The 15,410-nt window shown below is 43.0% G+C and overlaps 2 protein-coding genes across 2 annotated transcripts in view; one reads left to right on the forward strand and one right to left on the reverse strand.

Moving 5' to 3' along the window:
- The window catches only part of LOC114643526 (NACHT, LRR and PYD domains-containing protein 3-like), a 2,412,635-nt gene that overhangs the window by 2,038,481 nt on the left and 358,744 nt on the right, over positions 1-15,410 (reverse strand). The window contains exons 10-11 of the mRNA XM_051925773.1: positions 2,897-3,070; positions 436-609 (exon numbers count right to left, since the gene is read on the reverse strand). Coding sequence (XP_051781733.1) covers positions 436-609; positions 2,897-3,070 — 348 coding nt within the window. The remainder of the gene's footprint in view (positions 1-435; positions 610-2,896; positions 3,071-15,410) is intronic.
- LOC114643530 (protein NLRC5-like) overlaps positions 1-15,410 on the forward strand; it is a 1,801,805-nt gene that overhangs the window by 290,118 nt on the left and 1,496,277 nt on the right. The gene's annotated exons all lie outside the window — the stretch shown is intronic.

The following is a 15,410-nucleotide window of genomic DNA, read 5'->3' on the forward strand; positions in this document are numbered from 1 at the left end:
GAAAACACTACAATGGGGTCACGTCACAAGTCTGATGTGCAGGACACCAACAGAGGATCACGTGGACATCAGGAGCAGAAAAGTGACGTCAGAGAGGGGCTGAGCAAATGTCACTTTGTCACTAAGGGTCACAAGGTGGGACAACTGAAATCAGAAACTAATAGAAAGTGCTGGGGATTGTGATGGACACCTGAGGCCACAGGAAGAGAACTGGAGTGTCAAGATAGATAGATAGATAGATAGATAGATAGATAGATAGATAGATAGATAGATAGATAGATAGATAGATAGATAGATAGGATAGATAGATAGATAGATTAGATAGATAGATAGATAGATAGATAGATAGATAGATGTGAAAGGCACTATATCATGTGATCAGCCCGCCCATCAATAACACATTCACACCCCCCACCCCTCTCCCTCTTTACTCACCTTAGTTTCTCTAATTTACAGTTGTCACTCCTGAGCCCCTCACTCAGCTGACGAGCCCCTGAATCTCCCAGGTTGTTGAAGTCCAGGTTCAGTTCAGTCAGCTGTGAGTTTGGAGACGAGAGGACCGAGGAGAGAGCTGAGCAGAAGGCCGAGGTGAGACCACAAGAGTCCAACCTGTGAAGAAGAAGAGAGACAAGTGAGGACAGACAGACAGACAGAAGGACACACATCACACAGGCTCAATGACTGCACCGTCTTCACTGAAATGCACTTTGACCCTGAGACTACCACTGTCCTTATAAGGTAAGGCGCTATATACCTGACAGTGTCTTCTGCCTTCCTGCCACACTGACTGGTGACAAGTTACTCAAAGTGACATGTGGACACTGGACAGGACTGTGAAGGACATGAGGCTGACAGTGTCCTGCACTCGAGGGTCCAGACAGACTTGTCAAAGCCGATGACAGCAGAGGGACCACCTTGGATTTGTGTCTGTAACTGAGGACTCAGCACATGGAGGGTCTTTGACTGATTTGCAGGACCCCATCCACAGATTCCTGTTAGACACGCCGGTCACTGCTGGACATCGGAGAGTGCGACACTCGAGTGTCTGTCATGGTGGGCTCTCCTGATGTCAGACCACTTAGACGATGAGGACCCTCTGTCTGTCTATTGTGACAAAGACTGGACTGACTGTGTCATCAGTGACATAATGGACAGGGTGGACAGGACTGACATGTGACACTTCTGACACTCACACATCACATGCTGACCGGTGCCACTGACCAGCTGACCTCATTCCACTAAAGTCCTCACTGCTGGTCACCTCAGTTTTCTTATTTCTCTCCTAATTTGTAATAAAGCCAGTGGACGAGCTCTGAATGGACACTCAGCATCCCAAAGTCCAGTCCCCTGGGCACAGAGGTGGTCTGAGTGGACTGTGAAGTGACCCCCATTACTGCTGACCACTGCTGTCCACTCCCAGCTCTCCTCTGACCGGAGCTGTCCATTTAGAGCAAAATGGCAGAGTGACCTGCTGGCATCACCACCTGCTGGTAGGTGTTAGAAATGACACAATTGACATCTCAGTGACATCAAACCACACAGAGAATTAAAGAATAAAAAGACAAGAAGAACAGCAGCTGGGCCACCGAAAAAGAAAAGAATCAGAAGATCACAAGAAGAACACGTCAGGGGCTCAGAAAAGGACGAGAATCATCAGGAATTCAGCAGTCCGGACCACCAGGATTAACTCACCTGTGAAGATCAGGAAACAAATCAAAAGAACAACAACACATCCCATAATAAATAGACAGAATATGAGAGAAGGTGAAAGAAAACCAAACAATCGTCTCCTCATAGCTCAGTCCTAAATCACAAGCAAATCCTTTTAGTTCTGAAGACACAAGTGAAGCCCCCATGGCAGTCTGTTTGAGGGGTCCTGCTTCTCGAGGTCCAACCACATAAACCTCACAGTCTGAGGGCCAACGCGATTCTCTCAATGACTTCTTCAGGGCAAACAATTAAACATAACACATTACTAAATAAATCCTAAAAACGTCACTCTGTGACAATGACAATGACGTGTGTGACATTAAAGAGTATTGGTGTCCACTGCAGCTGTCACCGTGTTTAGGACCCCCAGTCATTTTTGTGTTCTAGATGTCACATTAGAATACGCTGGCTAAGGCCGATGTCTGCAGACACTTTGAACATTCAAATGAGGACATGTCACCTGTTCAAGGTGCCAGCATCATAATAAAGGGTGACATCATTGTCATCAATCAAGTGATGATTTGTCTAAGAAACAGGTGAGACTTGAGCTGTGAGGGTAGAAAACACTACAATGGGGTCACGTCACAAGTCTGATGTGCAGGACACCAACAGAGGTGCACGTGGACATCAGGAGCAGAAAAGTGACGTCAGAGAGGGGCTGAGCAAATGTCACTTTGTCACTAAGGGTCACAAGATGGGACAACTGAAATCAGAAACTAATAGAAAGTGCTGGGGATTGTGATGGACACCTGAGGCCAAAGGAAGAGAACTGGAGTGTCAAGATAGATAGATAGATAGATAGATAGATAGATAGATAGATAGATAGATAGATAGATAGATAGATAGATAGATAGATAGATAGATAGATATGTAAGGCACTGTATAATAGATAGATAGATAGATAGATAGATAGATAGATAGATAGATAGATAGATAGATAGATAGATAGATAGATAGATAGATAGATAGATAGATAGATAGATAGATAGATAGATAGATAGATAGATAGATATGTAAGGCACTGTATAAAAGATAGATAGATAGATAGATAGATAGATAGATAGATAGATAGATAGATAGATAGATAGATAGATAGATAGATAGATGTGAAAGGCACTATATCATGTGATCAGCCCGCCCATCAATAACACATTCACACCCCCCACCCCTCTCCCTCTTTACTCACCTTAGTTTCTCTAATTTACAGTTGTCACTCCTGAGCCCCTCACTCAGCTGACGAGCCCCTGAATCTCCCAGGTTGTTGATGTTCAGGTTCAGTTCAGTCAGCTGTGAGTTTGGAGACGAGAGGACCGAGGAGAGAGCTGAGCAGCAGGCCGAGGTGAGGCCACAAGAGTCCAACCTGTGAAGAAGAAGAGAGACAAGTGAGGACAGACAGACAGACAGAAGGACACACATCACACAGGCTCAATGACTGCACCGTCTTCACTGAAATGCACTTTGACCCTGAGACCACCACTGTCCTTATAAGGTAAGGCGCTATATACCTGAAAGTGTTTTCTGCCTTCCTGCCACACTGACTGGTGATAAGTCACTCAAAGTGACATGTGGACACTGGACAGGACTGTGAAGGACATGAGGCTGACAGTGTCCTGCACTCAGGGGTCCAGACAGACTTGTCAAAGCCGATGACAGCAGAGGGACCACCTTGGATTTGTGTCTGTAACTGAGGACTCAGCACATGGAGGGGCTTTGACTGATTTGCAGGACCCCATCCACAGATTCCTGTTAGACACGCCGGTCACTGCTGGACATCGGAGAGTGCGACACTCGAGTGTCTGTCATGGTGGGCTCTCCTGATAGACCACTTAAACGATGAGGACCCTCTGTCTGTCTATTGTGACAAAGACTGGACTGACTGTGTCATCAGTGACATAATGGACAGGGTGGACAGGACTGACATGTGACACTTCTGACACTCACACGTCACATGCTGACCAGTGCCACTGACCAGCTGACCTCAGTCCACTAAAGTCCTCACTGCTGGTCACCTCAGTTTTCTTATTTCTCTCCTAATTTGTAATAAAGCCAGTGGACGAGCTCTGAATGGACACTCAGCATCCCAAAGTCCAGTCCCCTGGGCACAGAGGTGGTCTGAGTGGACTGTGAAGTGACCCCCATTACTGCTGACCACTGCTGTCCACTCCCAGCTGTCCTCTGACCTGAGCTGTCCATTTAGAGCAAAATGGCAGAGTGACCTGCTGGCATCACCACCTGCTGGTAGGTGTTAGAAATGACACAATTGACATCTCAGTGACATCAAACCACACAGAGAATTAAAGAATAAAAAGACAAGAAGAACAGCAGCTGGGCCACCGAAAAAGAAAAGAATCAGAAGATCACAAGAAGAACACGTCAGGGGCTCAGAAAAGGACGAGAATCATCAGGAATTCAGCAGTCCGGACCCCCAGGATTAACTCACCTGTGAAGACCTGGAAACAAATCAAAAGAACAACACATCCCATAATAAACAGACAGAATATGAGAGAATGAAAAGAAAACCAAACAATCGTCTCTTCATTGCTCAGTCCTAAATCACAAGCAAATCCTTTTAGTTCTGAAGACACAAGTCAAGCCCCCCATGGCAACCTGTTTGAGGGGTCCTGCTTCTCGAGGTCCTACCACATAAACCTCACAGTCTGAGGGCCAACGCGATTCTCTCAATGACTTCTTCAGGGCAAACAATAAAACATAACACATGTTACTAAATAAATCCTAAAAACGTCACTCTGTGACAATGACAATGACGTGTGTGACATTAAAGAGTATTGGTGTCCACTGCAGCTGTCCCCGTGTTTAGGACCCCTGTCATTTGTGTGTCCTTGATGTCATATTAGGATATGCTGGTTATGGCCGATGTCTGCAAACACTTTTGAACATTCAAATGAGGAAATGTCCCCTGTTCAAGGTGGTAGCGTTGTAATAAAGGTTGACACCATTGTCATCAATCAAGTGACGATTTGTCTAAGAAACAGGCGAGACTCGAGTTGTGAGGGTAAAATACACGACAATGGGATCACAAGTCTGATTTACAGGACACCAACAGAGGAGCACGTGGACATCAGGAGCAGAAAAGTGACGTCAGAGAGGGGCTGAGCAAATGTCACTTTGTCACTAAGGGTCACAAGGTGGGACAACTGAAATCAGAAACTAACACAAAGTGCTGACGAATGTGATGGACACTTGAGGCCACAAGAATAGAACTGCACTGTCAAGATAGATAGATAGATAGATAGCTAGATAGATAGATAGATAGATAGATAGATAGATAGATAGATAGATAGATAGATAGATAGATAGATAGATAGATAGATAGATAGATAGATAGATAGATAGATAGATATTTAATTTTTAAAGTAACCTTTATTGTAAACATTAACAGAAACATCAACATAACAATATGCACAGTCAATTTACAAAAAAGCCAAATTTCAGAATAAACAGCAGAGCCATACATCAGACCCCCACTACTCCCCCTTACACTCCTCCTACTCCACACATTAATAATCACGTGGTATTGATGCCAACCATTTCTTTCTCTTTCTCTTGCCCACCCACAGTGAAATCAGAAGTTCATTTTCAGCTCCCCTTCATCGACTGAGCACAGCACCCCTTTCACCCCCCACACATTTTCAGACCCCCCCCATTCTATTCATCTATACTAATAAAGGCAAAGCCCTCACTGACTCACTGACTGACTGACTGACTGACTGACTCACTCATCACTAATTCTCCAACTTCCGTGTAGGTAGAAGTCTGAAATTTGGCAGGCTCATTCCTTACAGCTTACTTACAAAAGTTAGGCAGGTTTTATTTCGAAATTCTACGCGTAATGGTCATAACTGGAACCTGTTTGACTGACTCACTCATCACTAATTCTCCAACTTCCTGTGTAGGTAGAAGTCTGAAATATGGCAGGCTCATTCCTTACAGCTTACTTACAAAAGTTAGGCAGGTTTCATTTCGAAATTGTACGTGTAATGGTCATAACTGGAACCTGTTTTTTGTCCATATACTCTAATGGAGGAGGCGAGTCACGTATCGCGTCATCACGTATTACGCCTCCTACGTAATCACGTGAACTGAAAACGAGGAAGAGATTTACAGCACAAGTCAAACGCGGGAACAAAGGTAAATGACGTTAATTGTTGACAGTCTTTTAATACTGTGTACTTGTTGAGTGTCTTTTAATACTGTGTAAGCATACATATTAACACATGTGCAATTAAACGTGTGCATTTACGGGTGATTTCTCAGGCTTAAAAAGCTCGCCTTTTATTAAAAAGTTAAATGCAAGCTCTTTTCATTCTGAAGGGCACAAACCACGTTAGATTTCAGCCATTAAACGCGCAAAAATGTCGGTACACCAGATAAATAAGCGCAACATATTATCAGTTGTATTGTATGCTTACAATACATATAGAAATGTGTTAATCGTTAACTAATATTATGGGATGGTGTTTTTCGACTCGCACTTTGATTTAAACGATTGCATGTCTTGGTGGTTTGCGTAGCTTATTGTCAATATCTTTACAGCTCTTTTTAAGACTTAATTTAAAAAGGTTTCTTTTCTTCTTAATAAAAATTTAAAAGCAGTACTTTAAAACCAGCGCTTACTTCACTCCCTTACGGGAATCGAACCTCGGACGTCAGCGCTAGAGGCTAAGCCCCTAAAATTGCGCCACGGCGTTTGGTTCGTTTATTTGACAGCATGTAGATCGGGGTAATTACATTAACGGCATTCGTATTCTGATTCACAATCTGATTGTATGGGTGGTTACCTACCAGGTAACGCTTATGTTTAGCCAGCAAGTCATCTCGAAGTGATCACTCGAGTGAACGCAGCTTCACAATAAAACAGATCCTTAACAAACTGTTATTGGTATATTTTCCCTCAATTTTAAAAGGTTTTCTTTTCTTCTTAATAAAAATTTATAAGCAGTACTTTGCCGGTGCGAAGCGCTGGGATTTGAGCGACTGACGCATACAGACATATTCATGAGTGCAGGTACTTCGGAAAGAAAGCACCGTGTAAACCTAAACTTTAAATTAAGTTCATAGACCTACAAAAGTTTGCCATTGATTTGAGGCAAGATTGCTTTTCTCATGTACAACTATACGTTGCATTCTTAACAGTAAGCTTGCACTGCTTGGTCATATTACAACCTGAGTGCTGAACTGACAACGTCGTATACAAACAGAACTATAACAATTGTAATAAACAAACAAACAAAAAAAGCGAAGAACCCTTGGATTTAATAAAAAGGCTCTTTCCTTGGCGAAGCAAGGAAAAAGGATGACCTTATATGGCGTTCGTTTAAAAACAGCGGAAAAGCTGTGTTAAGGCTGCTTCACAAAAAAACAGATCCTTAACAAATTGTTATTGGGATATTTTCCCTCAATTTAAAAAGCTTTTCTTCTTAATAAAAATTTAAAAGCGGTACTTCGCCGGTGCGAAGCGTGTGGATTTGACCGACTGACACATACAGACATATTCATGAGTGCAGGTACTTCGAAAGAAAGCACCGTGTAAACCTAAAGTTTAAATTAACTTCATAGACCTACAAAAGGTTGCCATTGATTTGAGGCAAGATTGCTTTTCTTCTGTACAACTATACGTTGCATTCTCAAGAGTGTGCTTGCACGGCTTCGGATATATATATATATATATATATATATATATATATAATATATATATATAGTTTATTTATATATATGTATGTCTATATATAAATATGTAAGCTTATAAGTACTGCCTTACTTCTCTTTAAGGAAAGGAAGATGTAATGATACTTGATTTAAACGATTCCATGTCTTGGTGGGTTTGCTGTTTTATAAACGAAACGCCATATAAGGTCTTCCTTTTTCCTTGCTTCACCAAGGAAAGAGCCTTTTTATTAAATCCAAGGTTCTTCGCTTTTTTTTTGTTTGTTTATTACGATTGTTATAGTTCTGTTTGTATACGACGTTGTCAGTTCAGCACTCAGGTTGTAATATGACCAAGCCGTGCAAGCTTACTGTTGAGAATGCAACGAATAGTTGTACATGAGAAAAGCAATCTGGCCTCAAATCAATGGCAAACTTTTGTAGGTCTATGAACTTAATTTAAAGTTTAGGTTTACACGGTGCTTTCTTTCCGAAGTACCTGCACTCATGAATATGTCTGTATGCGTCAGTCGCTCAAATCCCAGCGCTTCGCACCGGCAAAGTACTGCTTTTAAATTTTTATTAAGAAGAAAAGAAAACCTTTTAAAATTGAGGGAAAATATACCAATAACAGTTTGTTAAGGATCTGTTTTTTTGTGAAGCTGCCTTCACTTGAGTGATCACTTCGAGCTGACTTGCTGGCTAACTATAAGCGTTACCTCGTAGGTAACCACCCATACAATCAGATTGTGAATCAGACTACGAATGCCGTGAATGTAATTACCCATATCTACATGCTGTCAAATAAACGAACCACACGCCGTGGCACAATTTTAGGGGCTTCGCCTCTAGCGCTGACGTCCGAGGTTCGATTCCCGTTAGGGAGTGAAGTGAGTGGGTGGTTACCTACCAGGTAACGCTTATGGTTGGCCAGCAAGTCAGGTAACATCAGCCACGGTGCCTTCAGTTGTGAGAAGCAGATCATAGAATGGATGAAAATAGTTTACTGTCAAATAATGCAAAGAGTACGCGACACGTCTTTCCCCCTTATTCTTGGCTTATCAGGCGTACACACTCAATGCACTCGCTTACGCTAATCGAACCTCGGACGTCAGGGCTAGAGGGGCTTCGCAGCAGTGAAGTATTGCTTTTAAATTTTAATTAAGAAGAAAAGAAAACCTTTTTAAATTAAGTCTTTAAAAGAGGTGTAAAGATATTGACAATAAGCTACGCAAACCCACCAAGACATGCAATCATTTAAATCAAGGCGCGAGTCGAAAAACATCATCCCATAATATTAGTTAACGATTTACACATTTCTATATGTATTGTAAGCATACAATACAACTGATAATATTTTGCGCTTATTTATCTGGTGTACCGACATTTTTGCGCATTTAACGGCTGAAATCTAACGTGGTTTGTGCCCTTCAGAATGAAAAGAGTTTGCATTTACCTTTTCAATAAAAGGCGAGCTTTTAAGCCTGAGAAATCACCCCGTAAATGCACACGTTTAATTGCACATGTGTTAATATGTATGCTTACACAGTATTAAAAGACATTGAACAATTAACGTCATTTACCTTCGTTCCCACGTTTGACTCATGCTGTAAATCTCTTCCTCGTTTTCAGTTCACGTGATTACGTAGGAGGCATAATACGTGATGATGCGATACGTGACTCCGCCTCCTCCATTAGAGTATATGGACAAAAAACAGGTTCCAGTTATGACCATTACGCATAGAATTTCGAAATGAAACCTGACTAACTTTTGTAAGTAAGCTGTAAGGAATGAGCCTGCCAAATTTCAGCCTTCTACCTACACGGGAAGTTGGAGAATTAGTGATGAGTGAGTCAGTCAGTCAGTCAGTCAGTGAGGGCTTTGCCTTTTATTAGTATAGATATATGTGTGTCTGTATGTATGTATATATATATGTATGTGAATGTATGTATTTGTATGTGTATATATGTATATGTGTCTGTGTATGTGTGTATATGTATATATATATATATATGACAGCAACACTTATAACAATGACAACACAATTACATTGACAATCATGTTACGTTATTTTTAAAATGTTTCTTTTTCTTTTTCATAAGCTATTTAACACACTACTTCTCTGCTGCGAAGCGCAGGTATTTTGCTAGTCTGTTTATAAAAAGCAAACTCCAGTCTTATTCTTGAATAAACAATCAACGTAAACATCAAACAAATATCCGTAGGTTCTGACCCACATTGCTTATTATTTCGACTTTTGAGAATGGCCAGCTTTGCTTCACCTAATAGAAAGTTGAACAGTTGCATCCTGCATCGAGTTTTCTTATTAAATTTACTTCCAAAAATGAACAAGACTTCATTTAAAGTTCTAATCAAATCAGTACACAAAGCTTCAAAGAATCTGAAGAATCCCGCCTGTCGATTACAGTACAAAAACAAATGAAAAATCGTTTCTTTTTGTCCACCGAAAATGCAAGAATCATTTTCATCTTCTTTAATAATGTTTAAAAAGGAGATGGTGGCAATGATCCCATGCCCAATTCTCCACTGCACGGCTTGTTCAGCTCCCTCTGTGCAGACCCCCTGTGCCCTTTCACTCCCAGCTTCTCCCTCCATGGAGTGTCCAGCACAGACCCCAATGCAGAGAAGTGAATCCCCTTAACTCAGTACTCATAAAGCTCTCTCTTGGTAAGAGAATCAAAGCCCACCACTGTTCCTTTGGTGAACTGAACAACTGAATGGACTGGCAGTAATGAGAGGTCCACAGCGGGACAAACATCCAACTTATTACCAGTGGATCTGATGTAGTCATTGAGCTACTGTAGTCTTTAGCTACAGAGAAGAGAAAGTGTTGAATCGTCCTGACTGACTTTACTTCAAGAAGAGAAGCCAAGACTTCAGCATCAATAAATGACTTGGTAGTGGCATCATAAATCTGTGCCAGTTTCAGTACCTGTTGCTTAATAAGAACTGAAACAAAACTCTCATTGTGCAAGAGAGGGCATGAAAAGACAGAATTAAAAATTAAAGGCTAATTTTGTAGCCAGCCAGTCTTTTTAAAATTCCTCCTAAACACCAAGTGCCAAGTTAATAGGACACTGCTGTAAAATTGTGACAACACATAAAGGTCCATGTTTTGTAGATTTATCACCAAAACTGCTTCATCAAACCCTAACTCACCCACACGACGAAGGAAACTCAGTGCTAACTCCCTCCAACTCAGGGAATACGAAACACAGAAAAGCTTCTGCAGGACTTGGTGCCTGAGGGCTGCGACTTTTGAGGGGATATCCAGAAGTCCCTGACCGCCTTCTTCCAACGGTTAAAACAGCACACTCTGCTTCAGCTAATGCAAGCCGTCCCAGAAGAAATCGAACAAAACTCTTTGGATCTTCTTTAAAAGCCCCAGAAGGAGTCACCACACATGAGTTTGTGCCACAGCATTGAAGCCACCAAATGATTGATGACGATCACCCACCCTCTGTATGACAGTTTAAGTACGATCCACTTCCACTTGTTCAGACGAGAGGTCACTTTCTCTAAGAGTCCCTCCCATTTACTCTCATCCACTCCTCACTGCCCATGACCACCCCAAGATACCTGAAGCACTTCCTGTTCCACTTTAGTCCACCAGGCCAGTCTGGTAGTGAACATCCAGACCAGGAGCCCAGTAAGAAGGCGTTACTCTTAGTCCAATTGATTTTTGCAGATGATATGTTCTCAAATATTTGCTGGCAAAAAAATTAAAACTTCAATGTCCCCCTTCAATTTGATGAAGACAACAATATCATCAGCGTAGGCCAAACATTTAAAATTAACATTTGGGCAGGATGGAAATGTCACCCCCTGTAGTCTCCACCTCAGCTGAATAGAAACGGCTCGATGGCCAAAGCGTAGAGCATGCCGGACAAGGGGCAGCCCTGCCGAATTCCACTTCTTACTGGAAACAGTGCACTCAGAGTGCCATTAACTTTTAAAATCCCAAAAACATTGGTGTACAGCAGTGCAATCATCTGAACAAAATTATCTCCAAACCCAAAAAATTTCAATGTTTTAAACAAAAAAATCGGTGATCTACTTGGTCAAAAGCTTTCTCCTGGTCCTAAAGATTCCTAAATCCATCCCAGAAAGATCTGAGGCTGAAAAGATATCCCGCAATACAAAAATATTGTCATAAATAGTCATGTCAGGCACACAGTACATCTGATGGGGACTGACAAGGAGGTCCATCACAGTCCTCAGGCGGCTGGCCAGGGCCCTCAAGAAGATCTTATAGTCCATGCACAGCAGGCTCATGGGGCGCCAGTTCTTTATTTTGCAAAGGTCTCCCTTCTAAGGCAGAAGAGTGATGACTGCTCTTCTGCAGCTCGACAGCAATTCTCCGTCCCATAAACTCTCTAAGAACACCGCGTATACCTCTTCACCTAGCAGGTACCAGAAATGTTTATAGAATTCAGCTGGGATGCCATTGAGTCCTGGTGCCTTTCCAGTATTTAAACCAGCCAGTGAATCTGATAACTTCTGAAAACTGGTGTCTGCCTCCAGCTTCAGCTTGACCGTGTCTATAAGTTTGGGTAATCCGTACAAATAGTCCAACATGGCCGAATCATCAATTACACCATCCTTAAATAAATCCGAGTAAAAAGACACCGCAAAGTTCCTGATCTCCTCTGTGGTGTGCAGCTCACGACCTTCAGCGTCCTGCAGCATGTGGATCACTTTACTCTCGGCCTTTTTCTTTTTTGTTGGTGTGTCCAGATGATTTAAAGTTTGAAAACGCGAGCGCACCTAGGCACCTTGGGCACGGAGCTCCAGGAGTTCAGAAAGGGATTGTTTTATGGACTTTAAAACAGCAAGCGTATCTTCACTAAAGCAGTCCTGTAAGATGCTGTGCAGATTTGTGATGTCCTCCTCCAAGCTCTTCATTTCATAAAGACACCGCCTGGTCACTTGCTGAGTGTACTGCTGGCACAAGGCTTTTATCTGGACCTTTGACACATCCCACCACTGTCGAAGAGATGGGAATCTGGACTTGGTTTGTGTCCACTGCCGCCAGAAAAACTCCAAACACTTCAGGAAATGAGAATCCTCTAACAAGGAGACATTAAAGTGCCAAAGAGATTTAGAGAAAGGCTTTACAGGGACAGAGACATTCATTTCCACAAGAGAGCGATCCAAGAATCCGACAGGGCAAATATATGCCTTTGTGATCGTGTTCAGCAGGTGCCTCAGACAGTAGAAACGGTCCAAACGTGCCATCGAAATGCACCCACCGCCCCCCTTAACCCAGGTGTACTGCCTATCTGATGGAAATTTACTTCTCCAGATGTCCACCAGGTCCGAGTGGTCTAATAAGGAGCGTAAAGCTCGGACAGACGCTGGATGAGGCTCAGCACCTTTACGGTCCAGTAAGTTATTTTCCGTACAATTAAAATCTCCTCCGACCAACAGGATCTCCCCATTAACAAAAGTCTCCAGCACCTTCCTCAGAGCTTTAAAGAAACAAAGTCTCTCTCCTCCATTCGTTGGAGCGTAAGTGTTAATAAACAGAAAATCTTGGTTCTTGTCCTTCACCTGAACTACCAAAAGGCGCCCAGCCACCACCTCACTAATGTTAGTGATTTGTAAATTTGCCATTTTTTGAACTCAGTATGGCCACCCCAACACTGACGTGTGACCCATGACTCAAGACAGCCTGACCCCCCCACTCACACAACCAGTCCGGCTGATTTCTAACATCAGAGTGAGTCTCCTGTAAGAAAGTGACCTGAAGAGCTTTTTGGTTCAAACAGAGCGGCTCTCTTTGCAGTCGCCCTACAGCCATTCACATTTAAACTCCCAATGTGTAAAGACTGCATTGACGAATCACAAATGGGAGTGAACAGCACTGCACATGTCAACCAAAAATAAGGGAGATTCAAGAACATATCCATTACTTCTGAAAAATGGACTTTCACACCCTGTTAATAACATTTTAAGCCTGGTTGTTTCCTTCTGGTCCATTCCCAGACACATCACCCTCTGAGCGGACACCACAAACAATGGAAGGTCAGGGAAGTGATCCTCTACTCTAATACCCCTCTTGCCTTCGATGAAGTCTAAAAACTTCCTAATAGTCACAGTGTTTTACCTGCCACCGAGTCTGTATTAGGACGAGGTCATACTCCCCACTGTGACGTCAGTGTCACCGCCGTCATGCTCACGATCACTCAGGTCACTGTGACAATCACATTGACTTCTAAGAGTCCAGCTATACCCTTGTGATGGCTCGCCAGCTACGTGAATTTTCTTTGCAGATTTTTTAGTGTCTGATTTTTCTTTTCGTTTTCGAGTGTGAACTGTAAATTCCTCCTCACACCCCCACTCCTGCACTCTCCCTCTGATCGGTCTCGCCACTCACACCCACTGCTGTCTCACTCCTCTGTCCTTCCACAGAGCTCGTCTCAGTGCACTCAGTCAGGCGCCCGTCAGCACACGCCGGTGTTTCTGCATCCACGTCAGTAGCCATAGCTTCATTCATAGCGGGGCCGACGGGCGCAGCTCTCACTGTGCCGACCTTCGCCGTCTTATCCCCACCGCTGTGGACCTCCGCAGTCTCCAGCTTATCTTTACTCAGTTCTCTGTGCACAGACTCGCACTGAGCACTCCTATCTGACTCGTGTTTAACGTGATCGCCGGGCTCAGCCGACACATTCCCTTCAGTAGTCAGCCATCTCGTCTCAGGAGCGACTGTTAACACTACAGTGGGGAGAAAATCACTCACAACCTGTGCTTCGGCTACGAGCTCAGTCACCTCTGCAGTCTCCTCATCCTCCATACTGTCCACCTCCTCACCACTCTCATACTCCGTCTCATCGCTCTGTGAAACGGGCAGCGCTTCGGCCCACTGATAAAACGGTCTGTTTTTACATTTAATTTTTCAGTCCAGGGTGTCATGATGGTGTTTTTTAAATTTGAAAAATGGAAAACTTTGATGCAGTATACATACACATCTATTCCAGCCCAGCCCTGATGGTAAGACTGGCGGAGGACGATGTGCCCAGTCCCCTGATAAATACGCATTCCCCTTCTCCCAGTTAACTTTAGCAGAAGATGCTCCCTCAAAAAGTGCTAAACATTTACATACAGCAGAGACGTCTTCATCAGAATTCACAAACACCACGACGTCATCTGCATAGGCCAGAAATTTAAAAGTTAGATTTTTACACAATGAAATTGTAAATCCCTGCAGGTGTTTCTCAAGCTGCCTAAGAAAAGGTTCAATGGAGATGGCGTATAACATCCCCGACAAAGGACACCCCTGACGAATCCCTGGTTACAGCGAATGGCCAGCTTAACACCCCATTGATTTTCAACACTCCAAACACATTGGAATACAACAATTTGATGTACTTTACAAAAGGTAAACCAAAACCAAATGCTCTTAGAGTTGTGAATAAATATTTGTGGTTGACCCGATCAAAAGGCTTTTCTTGGTCTAAAGAAAGAACACCCACATCGAGGTTGAAAACTTTTGATGCAGATATGACGTCCCTCAGCACAAATATGTTGTCGTGAATTTGTCTGTCCGGTACGCAGTAGGACTGGTAGGGGTTGATGATGCTGCCCATCACTTTTCTCAGCATCGTCGCTAACCCTTTTGAAATGATTTTATAGTCCATGTTGAGTAAGCTCACGGGCCGCCAGTTCTTCAGAAGGCAGAGGTTGCCTTTCTTAGGGAGCAAAGTGAGGACAGCTCGGCAACAGCTGACCGGAAGCTCCCCTGCTTGTAAACTGTCCTGTACCACATCAAAGAAATCCATGCCCAATAACGGCCAGAACTGTTTATAAAATTCAACCGATAATCTGTCAATTCCCAGTGTCTTTCCAGTATTTAGATCATTGAGTGCAACTGTGAGTTCTTGAAAAGTGAGGTCGCTGTCCAGAAACTCGGCAGAATCGTCAGAAATGTGAGGCAGTCCTTTGAACAAAGTGTCTGAAGAAGAGAGACTGAGCAGCTCCTCTGAAAACAAAGTCTCGTAAAAAGACACAGCAA

This window comes from Erpetoichthys calabaricus, chromosome 4 (genome assembly GCF_900747795.2).
Source record: "Erpetoichthys calabaricus chromosome 4, fErpCal1.3, whole genome shotgun sequence".
Lineage (NCBI taxonomy): Eukaryota > Metazoa > Chordata > Cladistia > Polypteriformes > Polypteridae > Erpetoichthys > Erpetoichthys calabaricus.